Here is a 17,935-nt window from a genome sequence, read left to right on the forward strand (position 1 = left end):
CGTAGGAATACATGCGTGTCTCAGAATGCAAAACTGACTTTCTATTTGAGTTCCTCGTCATTTTATTCTTTTCCAGCCGACAGGCTGCCCAGACAGGTTGTGGAATCTCCAGCCTTGGGATGCTCAGAACTTGACTGCACGAGTTCCTAAGCAACCTGATGTAGTGCTGAAGTTAGTCCTGCTTTCAGTGGGGGAGTGGTGCAGATAACTTTTTGGGGTCCCTTCTGATGCAAATTATTTTATGGTTGTTTATATATGATGAAAGTAAACAAACATAGATAGTAAAATAGATTAATATTTTACTAAATTGTGTTTAAGAACCCCAATGCATAGGTTGCTAGTACTGTTAGTCCTGTTTGACTTTTCCTTGAGCTATTGTTTGTTACTCTGTACTAGGGTCTTAGAATTCTAGGTGAGAACACACAGTGCTAAAATGAGTAGCCTTTTCTTGTCTTCTGTGTCCTGCATTTTAGGATACAAAAGGCCTATATGTTTACTGTTCTGTACTTTGGTCTGTGAGCTTCTGTAGAACCTGTAGATAGCTTCCAAGCAGTAAGAGTAGTCCCTACAACAAAAGAGAAAGTGAAGGGTGTAGAAAAAACTATAAACTCAATTATTTGTTTCTTCAGATGGTTTTAATAAGTCTTCCTGCCTTACATGACTTTTGGTTTTAATTACTATTTATCTTCCATGAAGTTCTAAGCCTGGTGACCACTCTGTTTAACAAAGGATAGAGGTTCAAAAGAAGTTAAATTCCTCTGAGAGTGATTTTTAAAAAAAGGAGTTAGAGGGAGGCACTCTTTGTGGAACATCTTTCTATGGGGGAAAAAAATATTTGGTTGATACTAGCCTGTTAAAAGTAGCTGTATCCTTTAATGGAAAAGAGCAAATGAAAAGCATAGCTTGTGTAAATGTATGTAAGGCTATAAAATAGAGGTAAATACAATTACAACAAGAAAATTATTCTTTAAGGTTTTACATTAAAACTTACACCCAAGAAATGTGCCTCACTGTATATAGAATAGTCATAAGACAGCTAATGGGGAATGAATATAAATTACTGAATTTATATGAGAAGTTACTAGTATTAGGAGGAAAAGAGCCTTTTTCTCTTTAATCTGAAGTAATATGTAAATAATTTTCATTCAGAACATGAAGAGAACATGCTCAGTGCTGCTAATGATCTCATTGGACTTTTTACCTATATTTTGTATCAAAATGTCTTGCTATAGATGTTCTTTCAAAGGCTGTTTTGCTGTTAATTGGAGACTGACGCACCATAGACAAATATACAATACCCAAGTGGAACGCTAAAACAGAAAAACGGTTTTTAAGGAAAGCACAGGTCTGGTGTGGAAACCTAGCAAATAGTTTGTTTTTCAGAAAGAACTTTTCCATCACCCCTGCTTCCAACACAGCAGACATCAAGCGGGATCCTGCTCTATGAAAGTGGAGAATTAAATGTCAGCATAGTTCCAGTGTGAGAGAGTTTCTTTGAGCATTCTTTCCTTTTATCCCTAACCTGAACCAATTGACTTCCCAAATTGTGCAGAGCTCCTCTCTTAGACCCTTGATGGAGAGGTTTGAAAGAAGTGTGGTGGAAAACAGTGTCGATACAGGAAAGTTAAATTATGTCTTTTCCAGTCACTTTTAGAGGGGAGAAAGATCAAAAACTAGTTCCTTTGACTGTGTTTGATTTTGTAGCTTCTTACCATGAATGAAACCATTATTTCAAGTGTGTTTGAAGTTTCAGGTTGTATGTCTTTTGAATGAGTTTTAAACAGAAATCATCACAGAATTTGCCAGTCACATATGACTAAGCAAACAAATCTGTTCTGTAAAAGCAAGGATACATCAGATTCATGTGTAATTTTTCCTCTTATATACCATTTTAAAGTTGTTTAACTGTCTGGGTATATATATGTTTTTAGACAGTTTTAAAGGCAGGAAATTGTTTTTGAAGAAGTATTTAAATAAGAATGTTACCAAATATATGGAACAGGAGCTCTGTGTTGTTCCAGTTAGATGGATGCATTCCTGAGAGTTTCCCTTAAGAAAGCAGAGCTGTCTGATGTCCAGGAGTGCACTCGGGCTGGTGCTGGTGTGCATACTGAATGCCTGTTCCACTGCCAGCCTCAATAGGAACTCTCCTCAAGCCAGACAGCCTCTCACTTGTCTTTCTGGGGAAAAAGTCCTTGAAAACTTTTGAGGTTTTTAAAACTTGATGTATTGTAAACTCTGACACTCGGTTTAAGAAAACCAAGCACCTTTTTAATGTTTGATTTTCTGAGTAACTTGCCTGGTTTCTGGCCCCCATTTGTACATCCTGCTTTGAGAACAGGAGGTTGCAGAACCTGGTCTGAAGCCGTAATTTTGTTTCAGCTGAACAGCATGGGCTGGGCAGGGTCCCAGTATTGACGCTGCGTGTCACTCCCATGGCATGGCACACAGGTTCTTGGTAGTTCATGAGCAGTGTGCTTCATGGCTTTGAAAGCAGAGAATCACAATGTTCTCAGAAAGAAAAGCTTGTAGGTGATGAAACACAAGCATGTCGGACACCTAGGAACCGCAGGTGGCTCTCATAATCCTCTTCTACATCCTGTGCTAGTGATATGGTGGTTGTAACTTCCACTTCCAGTTCCTCCCTAGCTTTGTGTTCCTTAAAGCCAGCCATGCCAACCTCGGGCAACCTGAAGCCTACTGCTGATGTTCCTAGCAAAGAAATTTGTAGGCATTGGTAAACAGGCTTTTGGATTAAGAGATCGTCTCAGCTACAGTGCCCTTTCTGTTGTCTTACAAGATAACTGCAACAGTAGTTGTCTTGCCCAATTGTACAGTTTCTAGTGTAAGCTCCTATTTTTAGTCAAATTATTTCTGGGATGTAGTAGTAACAGCTCTGAGGAAGCTGCCAGAGATATCCTGGATATGTGGCTGAAATGATGTTATAAACAGTACTTTTATAAATGTAAGATGCTGGCAGTTTCACTTTATGAAGTTTTTTTGTCTGTTAACTTACTCAGATTACAGGGAACCAACACCAAAAGACACTTCGTGTTATATCGGATACAAAAATGACCTTTGGAGTATTTCCAGTGATGTGGTGTGTTACGAAGATTATAACTTGTAGCTAATACCAAGTTTGTAAAATGCTTTTTGTTCTACAATGAAATATAACGTATAATAAATGAAAACTTGGGGGGTGGTTACTCCAGCTATATGGAGAAGCTCAGAAAGAAAACCATAAAGATTTCCTCCAAAGATGGTGAGGTCTTGAGCATTTTTTGTAAGGACCATCTCAAGTTTATTCATGAGCCTTTAAAAATTCTGCACTGAAGTAAACATACGCTAGCCATCCTCTTGGTTTCAGCTTAGTTGAAGAGTATGTCTGCAGCTTTTTGGGTTTTGAATTGTGTTTGTAGTGTGCCTCGTGTCATAGTGTTTGGTTCTGATCTTGGGCTATGGGGTGTTTCTGTACTAGGAATAAATACTGCCCCTCCAACTCGAGTGCTCATCTTCTCTCACAAAGCAGGGCTGGCATGTATCAGTGTTCAGAGAAGAGGTAGCCAACACAAACTTCTGTGAAAGACTTGAGCCAGTCTTACTTTTTCCTAAAAACAGAAACTCTATAAACCAGGAAAAAGCTATCCTGCCAATACAGCCCAATCCTGTTCCAATGTACTCTTCGAGGAATCCCTCTGGAAGTTCATTTTCTGTGGCTTTTCTGGTTCTCAGTAGGAAGTCCAGTAACTAACTGGAGATCATTAACCCCCATTAAAATCTGGGAACTATCATTGGTAACTTTCTTTTATAGTAAGGGCATAAAAAAATCTCATGATTTTTTGTAGAATTTAACTTAACAGAAGTCTTGAAGGTAATTGGCTGTCACATTTCAGGCTACCATACCTGGATCTAAATTCCTGTGGACAAAAAGCCACACAGTTAGATACTTGAGAAGAAAATTGCTCTTCTCTACATTAGGTTTCAACAGCAGGCAGCAACTGGGTGCTTATCGAGAAGGGTCAGTAGCTTAAACATCTTAGAAATCTGACAAATTCATGTTTAGATTGTTTAGCCTATTAAAATGAATTGCTGGCTTTTCTCTAGCATTGATGAAACACACCAATGCTACTGATTCTCTTTAGTTTACACTGCAGCTAAAACTAGAGTTGAAGGTAGAGATTTAATAAATGAGTAACTGGGTACTTTTACTTCAGCTGTTTGAAGAGGCTCTCAAAAAGAGAGTTCCAAAGCTACTTTTCCTTTCCCCTAAAATCTGTTGATCTCATATGAGAGAATAGAAACTACATTAATGGGAATTTGACAAGTAATATGAGAATGGTTGTATATCTTACTGTTGAACTACTTGCCCAGATGAAATGAGAATTAGATTATTTTTTAATTGTTATTTTATAAATGTCTAGATTTGCTTTTTTCACTTTTGGTGCTGACACTAAGTCTGGAAAGCATTTCACCGTTCTTTTACCCACTTCTTTGTTTATTTGAAGAATAACGTAATTCTTTGGACAAAGCCAAGTGTACAGTGCTGTTCTTTCTACAGTCCTACAGTTCTTAGCAGAATACATCATTTAAAGAAAACCTTTTCATTTGCAACAAGCATCATCTTGCTGAGATGAAGTTTACATGTACATTGCATTGATTTAACTTAAATCATTTTACAGACATAATTCATATAATTCAGGTCAAAACCTGGGATTGACAGTAATTTTTAAAGAGCTTAGTTCAGTTTTGCTTAATTTGGTTTCAGGGAAACTGGGGTCGTAACCAGTTTATTTTAAATAAGCCGTTATTAGTTTCACTAAGAGTACCTAAATGCATATGAGCATTGGTTTAGATAATTTGATTTATGGACACTTTTTAAAAATTAAAACAGGTGCTAGTGTTATGTAGAAAAAACCCCAAGCTGCAGTCAAGGACCACAAAAGATTTATCTTAAACTTTGTGTACACAGGAAAGGGTTAGTCACTATAGCTGTACTGGCATAACAGTATCAGTAAAGCCACCTTTTCTGACTCTGTTTTGTTACTAAGTGCAGTTTCTGTTACTCTTGTTTATTCTCCAAGTGAAATAAGCTACACTTGTAGAAATGCTTTTTAGCTGACATGATAGTCTGCATCAGAACTACGCCAATATGGAAAAGGTTCTTTTGCCCCCAAGCAGAGCAAGAAGTTCACGGTTTACAATAGGCCAAGGTGGTTATTGCAAATTTAATGATAGTTTAAGTATCATTAGCTGTTTCACTGATTATTTTACCAGACGCACAGAGCTACCCTGGGATAGTAGGTACATCTTGAGTAGAAAAATGATGCAACTCCCCCGCGCACCGCCCCATTCCAAACTCTGTTGATATTTGAGTGTAACTACATAATTTGGTTTTACAGAGAATGATAGCCATGCCTAGTCCTTGGGGTTTGATTTACTAGTGTGATTAGTGAAACAGAGGAAATGTGTTCAGAAATCCCCTTCAGCTGTAGTGCACTTACCTAATAGCTGTTGACTTTGGCACAACTTGCGAAGTGTACCTGAAAAATATATATATATATATTCCTCTTGTTTTGGAGTCTACAGTAAATTTTGACCCTTTGTTGAAGTCTTTTAAGTTTGTCCATAAAAATGAATCTTAAGATACTCAAAATTTTATAGTCGTATTCATAAATTAACCTTTAAAAGTATGCCAGATAGACCACAAATTTCATGCTATGTGTATTGTGCAACAGTTTTACACAAAAACAAATTATTTGGAACCTTTTGTTGTAAGAAAAGGCTTAAAAACACCTATTGTTGTTAATAAGCGGACACGAAAGATGAGCCGTAGACTTATCCTGTGTAAGCAGCCGACTGTCATCAGTTAGCAATAATCCCACATTCCTGTGAATGATATTTCCATAAATATGAAGAAGAGCATTACAGTAATACAGATCTAGTGTGCCTGCTACCTCAGAGTAATTGGATCACAGACTGGCTGAGGGCTAGATACTAAGTGGTGTGATCAATCCACAAGATCTTTTCACTAATTCGTCTTCCCCTGTCTGTTGTCTTCTGTTAGGAACTGTTTATAAACTCTCCTAAAAGACACATTTATGAGCCACTGGATATCATTGGTTAACTACTTAAACAAATTCAGGAGTAATTTAGAAGTACTTTAACACTAATTAAACTACATTTCTTTTTATGTTTTAGTTTTTCAGCCAAGTTTGGAGAGATTTTATCCCTGTTGTTACTTAGAATTCTTGAAGTCTGTTTAGGAAAATCACGCAGAGCTTCTGTAAAACTACACAGTCATCCTGAAGACTTCATTCAGCTGTTTGGGGAACTTTCCACTGTTCTGCAGGAAATGGGGGGGAAAAGGAAAAAAAAAAAGCCAGTGCAAAAAAGTCTTATCATATCCACCACAGACCTAAAATCCTCTGGCATGAGTTACTCTTAACACATTTTGGTAACTGTGAGTTAAGACTGATACTTTTTTTTTTTTTTAATGGAAAACCCATGCAAATGGGAATCCTACCAGACATGACATTTTTCAAGTAATAGGGAGTGTTGCACAGACTGTGAATGGAAGAGATGGATGTGCCTTTCATACAGGATGGTTATTAATTTTTACAGGGTTTTTAATGCATCTGGAGTGTTTTTTCTCATTCATGGAAGCAGTGAAGTCTTAACAGAATTCTAAGCCTATCCTTTTCAACTTTTGCTCTTGTACCACTGCTTTCATCTCTTTGTCAGTTTATTAGTGTGCAGCATTAGTTAGCCGTAAGGCACTGACCTTTTACAGTGCTGATGCAAGGTTAAATCCTTTCTGAACACTCATTGTTATTGCTGGTGAGATTGCAGAAAGTACAGGGAACTCTGGCTTTCTGGGTCACATTCTCCAATGGTGAGATAATTGCCTGCAGGTGAAGAGAAAAATGCAATTTGAGATCTTCAAAGCTTCCAAACCAGGTGTGCATTGCTGAGTCAAGAGCAGGTATTGACAGGTCACTTCTTCTGCAGCATTGACAATCTTACTCCTTAGCAGAGGCAGCTTTGAAACTGTTAGTTAGCAGTCATGAATACATGCTTCAAGCACACAAATGACTGTAGTAACTCCGTGAAATCTGGCTTTGTATAACTTCTTTTGAAATGCCTCGGACAATGCAACGTAACAACAAAACTATTCCGAGTAGAGATTGTTTATGGAGAGATGACTATCCAGGTTTTTTGAGCTTGAAAAAAGATAAGGTCATGTTATCAAATGCTATTTTATCAGCAGCATGTGGTTGAAAAAATTAGGCAGATGCGTAACTTCTTTTGGAATAAGAAGGAAGAGCAATGTCTAATATAAATTATATTGTTATAGCTAATCCCAATGCATTTAGAGGTTCTAAGAAACAGAATAATTTGGGTTAAGATATGTAGTTTTGAAGAAGTATTCTGACCTATTAAAAATGAAAAGAAAATATTTTTTAAAGGATTGTCTGAAAATAAAAATGCTGTAAAGTGTTGTAAAATAACTTCTTTACATATAAAATAGTGTCATGTATTACTCTAGAGCCTTAACCTTATTATTTCTTTGAGGTAAGTAATGCTATTTTTCATCTGTCTGCTGTAAGGACTGTATTACAAGGTGTTCTCTTGCTTGCCTAGAAATAAGGCAGTGAAGTTGGCTTATATATTTTTGAAATCAAGATAGTTGCAGTATAACACAAACTGGTGGTTACTTAGATTTGGCCTTCACAGAGTAAATCCCCCCCACTTATTTTATTTTTTCTGAGGCTGTTTTACCTCCACAAAACATTGCTAGGCAAGGGGAAACATCTTTGCTGGAATGTGCTGACAAGAATTTAATAAAGATGGAACTGTGCAGCAAGTCTGTTCAGAGTTGATGGAAATAAATATTCACTCCAGGAGTTGAAAATTGGATACATTTAACTTTTGGAAAGGGTCTCTGTTCTGTCCACTTTGACAGGAGAAATACCCTAGGAAGAGCACATTTCACATCATACTGAAAAAGAATATTAAATATTATGGGGAGAGGGTGGTCCCATCATAGTTGCAACTATGCAAGTAGGTCTTTTTGTACTGTTAGTTTCTGTTTGCCATGTGAGATATTCAGAGGCTGAGGTCATAGCTTCATGAGCATTTCTTCTGGCAAAAAGGCTGGGTTTTAAGTATCATCCATCACTTTGCCTGCCTTTCCATTCTGCTTGTGTAGCAACAGAATAAAGAAAATCAGGGAACTGACCTAGATTGAAGATAACCTTGTTTTATGCAGCTGCACAAGGTGGTATATGTTAGAATTGGTGGGGGTTGTTACGGAAGCTGCTTAAGTTCTTCTTCTTCTAACATGTTTGATCACCAAACTTCAGTATTAAGTTAGCACAGGTAGTTTAAGCTCCATTTGGAATAAATAAAATGGATCTTTACTTAAAGTACTCTGGGGAAGCCCTGCCTTTCTTCGCTGATTTTAGAGATGACTTCAAGAGACTTTGCTCCTTAGGCTAAAGCTTGCCATCGTGAATTCTGTCTTGAGCGTCTGTGCAGATTTCACACAGTTACAGTTTTGTCCGAAAAGCAATTCTAACTGTGTCGTTGTATTACTGTAGACCAGTTGGTTGGAAAGGACCTCCAGAGGTCATCTGGTCCAACCCCTTGGCTGAACTAGGGCTACCTAGAGCCAGTTGCCCAGGACCATGTCCCGACAGCTTTTGAATATTTCCAAGGATGGAGGCTTCACAACCTTTCTGGGTAGCCTCCTCCAGTGCTTGGTTACCCTCACATTACAAAAGTGTTTCCTGATGCTCAGACGGTATGTCCCAGGTTTCAGTTTGTGCCCGTTGCCTCTGGTCCTGTCACTGGGCTCCACTGAAAAGAGCTTGGCTCTGTCCACTTTGCATCTTCCCTTCAAGTATTTATATACTTCGATGAGATCCCCCTGAGCCTTCTGTTCTCCAGGCTGAACAGTCACAGCTTTCTCAGCCTGTCCTCATATGTGAGGTGCTCCAGTCCCATAATCATCTTTGTGGCCCTTCATTGGACTCTCTAGTATGTCCATGTCTCTCTTGTACTGGGGAACCCAGAACTGGACACAGTACTCCGGGTGTGGCCTCACCAGCGCCGAGTAGAGGGGAAGTATCACCTCCCTCAACCTGCTGGCAATCCTTTGCCTAATGCAGCCCAGGATACCGTGTGCCTTCTCTGTAGCAAGGGGACATCGCTGGCTCATGTTCAACTTGGTGTCCACCAAGACTCCCGAAACCTTTGCAGGTGAGTGGTATCTGAAGCATCTGCACATCTCAATTAGCCCCTCCAACTAATCTTTTGAGTTTGTTAATATATCTGAATGGCGCTAATTTTGAGAAAGAGTAAGTCAGTTTTGTGTATCAGTGAGATTTTACAAACTGCTCTGATTTTTTAATTACTAAAAATAACCTGGATGTATAGGGTGTCTTCAGAATCCCTTAAGTATAGCTAGCACATTATTTCTGAGCATTTAAATAACTGTTGCATTTGATCCTTAATTCCACCAACATTTTGCATATTCTGTTGAGTGTTGTAGATCCAACCTTTATAGTTTGTTCACAAGTGGACGTTTTATCCTTTATACGCAGTGTACAGTTAGCTCATGATTTTCATTACCTTCAAATAAGTGGTATGAAAAGAATATCCAGATTCACAAAGCCTTATAATAAGGATGTTCAGGTCCTTTATCTTTAGAATATGAAACAAACTTCTCTGAATTTTATAAATCAGTTGTCCTGTTCCTCTGCTCTGCTGAGCATGTAATTCTGCAGGCTGCCTATACAGTCTTCATGGGCCACAGGTAGTTCACAGATCCAGAACATGGTTTAGTGGGCATGGTTGATGGTTGGACTCAATGATCTTGAAGGTCTTTTCCAACCTAAATGATTCTACAATTCTATGATCCCTTTCTTGGAGATCACTCTGTATTTGCACACTAGCATGCTGAAAATAGTTTGTAGTAGTGAGCCAGGCAGAACTGGATTCCCACCATTTTCCTCTTAATATTTTATTCAGAATCTATAGATATTGTGAATAAGTTATAAAGTGGCAGATCAGGAAGTTGAACTTCTGTTTTCTAATCTTGACATCTTTTTGAGAGAGTGATGTAATATATTAAAGGATTTTTCAGTGAAGATTGTCTTTATTATCTCACTTTCCATTTTTCATTTAACACTAACAGTTCAGCCTTGTTAATCTGCCTTCAGTTCTGTTTTCTTTGATACTTTGAATAACTTGTTTCTTGAGTAAATGCAATCAAAGTTTTATTGTGCTTTCTACAGAATCGTAAAGTGGTGATGTCACAGGACCACAGTATTTTTAACTATGATTTATAATACGGCATATGCAACAGTAGTATTACTGTTATCAGTGATGGAGCTTCTTTCATGTGGGAGTTATGGTGGAGGCTAGGAAGACACAAACTGTAGGCGCATGTAGCTGTGATTTTGATGTTTTAAGGAGGCATTTGGCTTATTTTGTTACATAATGGGACTTATTTTCAGAAATGTTTTTTTTAACTGCATGCACATTCATTCCTGATGTTGTACTGTTTCTCTGTATTGTAGACTGGATTAACACTTGCTGAAATTATTACCATTAACAGCTGTCACTGATCAAGAGATAAGAATAGCAATTATTTTCAAAATTAAGGCAAGTTCAAGGCTATTTAGAAATTTGAGATATCTGAGTAGAAAAGCGTTGTGGAGTATTGGTTTGCAAAGAGGTATATGTGTGAGATAAATCGGATTATAAAATAGTCTGAACCAGACCTGCTGTGCCTCTAGAGAAAATCTTAGCCCATGTTCTAGGGTTTAGCTTGACCTTAGTCTTATTTGTTGAAGTGGGGTACAGAGCAAAAAAGTTACTGTTTCCCTGTAAATAGGAAAACTCTCTTGGTCCATTTGATTTCTTCAGCATTCAAGAGTGTAGGGCTGGCATCCGTATCAAAAGATAATGCTTATGTGGAATACCTTAGTTCTGCAGAATTTTGGGAAGCACTACCAGTTACAGTGGGGACAACTAAGAACCTTTTGTTTTCCATAGCAAAAAATCATCCTATGAACTGCACATACGTCAGGTTTACCTATTTTGTAAGGTTCAGTGACTGTGGATTGTCAGAATTTTACATCAACTGTGTTCCTCTTCTGATAGCTGTGAGTATGGAAAAAGTTGGGAGAGCTTAAGAGATTTTAAATCTGTAATCAGAGTTTAGGACCAGCTCTTCAGTTTCTTTTACTCGGTGGTAAAGTATTTGTTAAGAGAGAGAAGCACTGAGAGGCATAGCATAAATGGTTGTTAATTTAATTTGCCGAGTATTTTGCATAGAATTCACTGGACTGTGTCTTAATGCTTTTTATATGCAGTATAAAATGCTAGTGGGACAAATTTTTTTTACGTGTTTTGGTGGGAGACATCTGCTGCACAGACTAATGTTGCATATTTTCAGTGAACCCATAATACTTTGCCTTTCAGCATAGATTTCAGAGATGCTAGTTCCCACATTCTGCCTCCTATTTCCCCTTGTCTTGGAGCCTGCTGTCAATATACAGCAAAATTTTTTTTCCCAAGAATGTTACCTTTTTAAAAAAAAAAAAAAAAAGCAGCAGCTATGTGAAGTCTTGCCTTTGGGTGAATTTCTGAGGAGATATCATTTCCTTTGTTCCAAATGCATAATCTCAGTGCTTTGCTGAGGAAGGGCAAAAGCGCTGCCATCAAAGAACACCACTCTTGCATGGATTTATGTCATTTATCAATGAGCAGTTATCCATTGGTGTTCACAAGTAGTTCATAATTCTCTCTGAGCAGACAAGGGTTTTGTGGGTTCATATTCTTCGTCTGACAAAATATTTATAACACTTTTGGCAAAGGCAGTGTTTTTCAAGGCTTAGCTTTCCTAGTGCCAAGGACTCTTTAAAAGCAGAGATTGTGGCCTCCAAAAGCCAAGTACTAGTAGGCATAAAAGCCCACTGTGGCAATAGAAAAGGCTTTAAGAACTTTTGTATTTGTTCACACAAGTGTTTCAGTGTAGAAAATCCTGCCGTTAAGCTTCATTAACTTTGTAAGACTGCAAACTAGGAGTCCAATGTTTTATGCATTTAACTTTTAAGACAATGAGCATTAAGGTTGAAATGCAGATAAAAAGCAAGAAAAAAAAAAAAATTGGATTTTTACCCCAGAGCAAAGTACTGTGAGACCCCTAGCTCTGCAGCACTCCAGCATAACCCTAGATTGACGTTTTAAATGTGCTGTTCGAAGAAAAATGCAAAATCCTTTGAGCAATGTGCAAGAGGATGAATTGGCCTTTAAAAAAAGAGTAATAGCTATAAGCTGCAAGACAATGATGTCTTTGTCATGCTGCATCTCTAAAATCCTTTGACACTGGTCCACCTGTCTAGGATGGATGCAGTGATAAAACTTCTAAGTCACTGCTGAGAATTTTTCAAAATCCCACTCTCTTAATACACCACAAACTGTAATATAATGATATATATATATTCTGGTATGCAGAGATGAGATCTGAGTTATAAAATGCAGAATATGTCTGAGTGCTGAAATCCAGGATTCTAGGAAATATGACTTGTCTTTCCAGCACATACTTGCCATCAAATGTTGCGTATGTTCAAGTCCACCATTAAGCAAGTATGTAAACAATGGATATGGTGCTTACAGCAGTTCTTTCATGCACAAAAGATTCAAGTCCAAACGTTAATACAGAATACGCCATTTAAATGGAAAACAAAGAGGCTTTATGATTCCTTACAGCATGAACACTAGCTTGTCTTTATAGTTGTTCTTTAAAATTCATATAATCATCAAATTTTATATGATACACTTGAAATAGCATAGCCTGAATTCGAGAGTTGCTTTCACATAAGAACCTACAGGCTCGTACAAGAATTGCATGAATGACTTCACTTTGCAGTGCTATTGGTTGAAAAATGCTAGATCTGCAACATACAATTTTAATGACTAATATTAGGTTTCTGTATGGCATCTCTGCAGCCATCTAAACTCTCTGTCTCCAAAGTAAGCTCCCCGTTTCCATTGCTATCTGCTTTTAATAATTGCACTGATGAATGAAATTAATGATAAAATTTACCACTGTTGTAAATCTAACTTGGTTTACTGTTGTGGCTTGCAGCTTTTCCTGTATTCCAGGCTGTTTTTGTTCCACTTCACAGCAAATCCACTGACCCTGTATCCAATTACATGTTTACAAAACCTTTGTTATTACACCTCTTGTTCAATTCTAGTGAGACACAGTTCACATTACCTGTTTAGATTGGTATACGAGAGAAGCAATCAGAAGAGTCAAGAATAAAGGGCTGCTGTATTTATAACAGGTCGTATTGTCGCAGGCAGCGTGTTTGTGTGTGGGTGCAGTGTGCTGTGAAGAGCAGCCCTTTCATGCTGTGCACGCGGGGTGTGCATCCCGGGCCCATCAGAGACCATCGGCCTGCACCGTTTGTTTTCTTAGAAGCGACTGGGCAGAGCCCCGACTTCTCTCCAGGACCTGTTAGGGATGTAGACTTGCATCTAGCCTTCAGACTTAGCATTCTTCTAAAAATCATGATCTAGTCTGAACCTTGTAGGTTCGGGGAGAACGTGGTTTCTATAGCCGGTGGATGTGTGGCAGGCAGAGGTAGTGACGTATGCTTGAATAGGAAGTTGCAGAGGATTACAAACAGCAGTCTGTTGTCCGAGTGCTTTCCGCATTTGTTATCCAAGCAGAAAGGATTGCAGACCCTTTTAAGACTCAAAGTAGGTTTTTCTTTAAATCATCGGTTTTAATTACTCTTGTGGTAGACTATGCTGTTAACTTAAAACCTGCCATCTTATGCATGAACTATTCATTTTTTTTAAAAGTGGAGACAAATTAATACTAGTGTTTAAAGTCATTGTGAGACTGCATTCAGTTAAAGATGCTTTTTGTTTTGCTTAGGAAAGTAGGAGTGGCTCCTAAGAAACACCTTGACCAACTAGTCCTGGTGTCTGTAAATTCTTAGAGGTCTTAGTAAACTTCTTTGATTTGTTCTGTCTTTTTTAAGTAATCCAGAAAATACTCTTCTTTAGCACAAAACCTTCAAGCACCAGAATAAGGAAATAAAAGTAGATATGGCTGTTACTGCATCCTTAAAGCAAAGCCACTGTAGGTCCCATACATTTCTTAAAGTGCCTTTTTTTTTTTTTTTCCCCCAGACCTAAAGATTTTCGAAGGAAGTAATAACAACAAAAGAAGAAGTGGTGCCATCAGGAATGTCTCTCCTCCTTGAAAAAAAATTCTAACATGGAAGCATCTGTGCATCTCAGTCAACCCTTCTATACAGAATGGTTTTGATGAGTGTTAGCAAAATTTATTTGGAAAGATTATAAAAATTACTGTATTTGAAACAGCTAAGAATAGATATTATATTTGTAATACCACCTGTACTCTGTGTTGTATGATCTGGTATTTGTTAATTACATTTGTTTTAATACTATCATTAAAGAATTGATACATTTTTAATGATTATTTACATCTCATGGAAACAGTACATTGTTTACTGAAATGAAGTATCTCACTCTGAAAGTTGCAGCACTTGAATTCCGTGCCGTAAGAGCAGTGAATGATTATGGTCACAGAGCTCCCATGAATGGCACGCTGTCAGTAAATAACTGGTGAAACAGGTAATCCATCCTTACACAGCTTGATGAATGAGGGGATGCCAGCCTTAGTTCAGAAAAAGGGAATTGTTCGTGTAGAATTCATTCTTTCTTTGGGGGATGTAAAAAAGCCAGTGGCTTGAGTTGTTTATTACTTCTGTAATAGATTGTGGGGTTCTTCTGAAAGCCTTTTCTAGAACATGGAGTGTATATACCATAAAAAATGAATGGAGAGGTTTTGCTGAATGCATGTCTATGCAGGCCTGCAGTTCCCTTACCTTTTTAGGTGAATATACCCACTGAAGTTACTGTGATGGTGGTAAGCAAAATCAAACTTATTCCAGAGCCAAATGACATTAGAAAAACACAACTCTTCAGAGGAAGCAGTGCAGGTACCAAATACATGTGCATGCATACTGTAGTCCTCTTAGAGAGAAGAAAAATATTATTAAAAGATGCATCTTGGAGGAATGAGGAGGTGGTGAGATTTTTATTGGTCATTTTTTATGTCCTGTGGGAGTTTATCTCGCAGTCTTCAGCTACCTTCCAGAAAGAGGTTTTTCTGCACAACATGCTTTGCCTATAGTTTAGCCTGTTCCTTATGACCAAAGAAGTATTTGGTCACTGACCATAATTTTTCTTCTGAAGCTTTGGCTGTCTTTTTTGATATGGAATGCCATATTGTGTGCGTGGAACACTGAAAATGAAGCCAAGGGGAAATTGGTTTATGGTTACAGAGGGCCCGTTTGCTACAGGGAGGAAGATCGCTGCATTTTACAGTGTCTGGAGTTTCTTGGATGCTGGAAGAGTAACGGTTCAGTTCCAGCAGAACTTACTGCTGGAATACTGCAGAGCAGCAAGGACAGCATGAATTTCAGAGGTGATACTGTCTGCTAGATTGCATCCAGACAGCAAACCGTGTTGGTGGGAAAGGTATACCTCCAGGAGCTGCGTAATGAATGTAGTCAAGTAATGAACAGAATGAGGACTACTTTTTCTTAATATGTTTAGTCTGCTCTGCACTTAAATCTCTAGTGTGCTGAATGACAACATCAAGGTTGACTCTCCTCACATTCTAGCTGCTGAATGGTATTAAATATATTCCTGATACTATTTCATTCTCGATATGGAGATGTTAAGTGATTGTCAACAGGAGAGTTGATATCCATGGCATTCTGTCTGCCTAAGAAAGTAGACGAGCAGAACACTGCTCCATCTAGGCACAGCTTTTGAAGATGGCACACTTTGGACTCACAGTGCTCTTGACCAACTAAAACACCCATTTGGGGCTGTGCAGAGTATTTTCTTAAGTGGCTCTTCCTCTATAGGAGTAGGTCTGCTAGCAACCCAACACAGTACAGATTTTGTTAAAGAGCTTACAGTAAAGGCAGATCATGGGGAGAGACTCTTCCTTTCTTCCCCTTCTTAAGCCAAAATCTGATTTTGATTCAAGTCACAGGAACACGCCTTCCTTACTTAAAGAATGTATTAAAGAATGAAGCAGCAACATTTTTATTATGAAAACCAAACGAGGAAGCTGAACTTAAGTGTTGAATGATGCAAAATAAGTCTTAAAAATTATTTTGCTTCTGCAAATTACTTCCCTGAAGTTCATTATTGCTTTTCTGCACAGAACACCCTCAAGCCAAAGCTGTTGTGTAAGTAAATGAAGCACCTGTTGTTTTCTGTATAGTAGAAGATGCTGATATGGTATCTATCTGCCAAATTTTACAATGTTTGGTGAGGAAAATTTGTGTTTTCTATATCTGTTATACAAGTATCATATAGGAAGAAAAACATTGTTTTATTTATAATCATATTTCATTATATGAAATAATAGTTTGGTATCGGACATTTCTTTGGCATTCAGATGGGCTTATCCCAGGAAATGTTCCCATCCAGTGAATGTGCAGACTTCATTTCCACGTCAGTAACCACATTTAGTTAACTGGTAAAAGTATTTTTAAAAGCAATAGGTTAAAGTAAATGTTCTTTTTTGTGGAAGGACAAGGTACATACATACACTTCACTGGTAAGATCTGGGTGGCATGAGCAGTTCATCATGTGCTGAATACTTCACTGTCAGCAACTTAAGTTTCTTAGGCAGTCTGGAAAAATAGGAGATGCTCCTGATTATTCAGAGACTGAATTCTGGAGAAAATGCTGACCATTTGGTGAACATACAAAACCTGAATAACATTTTTATAAATTGGTAGTGCTCACCAGTTATTTTTTATTACCAAGGTATACCCAGCAAGTGAACATATGACCAATGATACATGAAGCATTCTGGTTAGCGGAGCGCCAGTAAATGTCATTATGAAGTTAAAGCAAATTAACTACTGCAATTACAGTTTGTGCTTTAGTATATAAAATTAAGTTATAAAATTGTAATGAGTATGCCTACTTCATTACCCCCAGGTAATCTCTTCATTTGTTTGGTTCACTGCACGTACATCCCATACGGCGCAAGGGGGGAGATGGTTGCGTTGGCAGCCGGTCAGGTGCGTGTCCCTCGGGCCGGGGACCCCATGGGCTGGGGGCAGCCAGGTTCCCGTGGGCAGAAGGGTGCAGTGCTGCTTCCAGCCGCTGCCCCAGCCCAGGTGACTGGTGCAGGAGCTGTTGGAGGGGCACAGCGTAGGTGACACCGACTGCGCGACACAGGCAGGCTCGGGGGTTTGGTCAGGCTGTTACCATCCGTTTCAAATATGGCGCAAATAACACCAATTGCCTTTATGTTGAAGAGTTTGACTCTGTCTGTGCTGTCTTCCCTACATCCCTGCTTTTGGCTTACCACTCTTCCTGCTCCCACAGGAACTTGAGATTTGATATAGCATTGCTTGATGACCAGTCTGGGGTGCAAATTAATTATGAACTGTAACATAAGGGTCAAAGTCTTTCTGAGACAACACAGGCGGAATTGCTTGAATGCTGATTTTCCATCAGTGACCTTCTCAGAGTTGCTTCCACAGGACCTACAAGTCGGCACGTCACAGCCAGGGGGGACGGGACGGGACTCTAGAAGGTGTCAGTACAACACGTAGGTGGGAGAGTGCCAGCTGGGGAGGGGGGCAGAGAGTTGGGTGTTCACAGCCAAGCGCAACCAGGGAAATTAATCGTGATGCAGCCATATCCTGTGCTTAATTTTAGTAATATCTCTCTGAATGTCAGCTGTGTGTGCGAGGCTGTGCCACCTACACATGTGCACGCACAGCCGTGCTCATTCGGTGCCTCAGTATTCTGTAAACTGGGGTTAAGCTGCATAACAATAAAG

The 17,935-nt window shown here is 38.6% G+C and overlaps 1 protein-coding gene across 7 annotated transcripts in view; it reads left to right on the forward strand.

The window, feature by feature from the left end:
- The window catches only part of MRPL13 (mitochondrial ribosomal protein L13), a 45,940-nt gene that overhangs the window by 23,550 nt on the left and 4,455 nt on the right, over positions 1-17,935 (forward strand). Inside the window, exon 7 of one of the 7 annotated variants that reach the window (XR_774954.1) lies at positions 15,399-16,042. The exons of 2 other annotated variants lie outside the window; for them this stretch is intronic. Coding sequence is in view for 4 of the 5 variants with exons in the window: in XM_010576965.1 (XP_010575267.1) it covers positions 15,399-15,558 (160 nt within the window). In the remaining variant the exon portion in view is untranslated. Of the gene's footprint in view, positions 1-76; positions 220-14,217; positions 16,773-17,935 lie in introns of those variants that run through there. 4 more of the 7 variants (XM_010576965.1, XM_010576966.1, XM_010576969.1 and 1 more) reach the window with 4 other exon arrangements.

The sequence above is a fragment of the Haliaeetus leucocephalus genome, unplaced genomic scaffold, assembly GCF_000737465.1.
Source record: "Haliaeetus leucocephalus isolate CR32 unplaced genomic scaffold, Haliaeetus_leucocephalus-4.0 Scaffold555, whole genome shotgun sequence".
In the NCBI taxonomy this organism is placed as follows: domain Eukaryota; kingdom Metazoa; phylum Chordata; class Aves; order Accipitriformes; family Accipitridae; genus Haliaeetus; species Haliaeetus leucocephalus.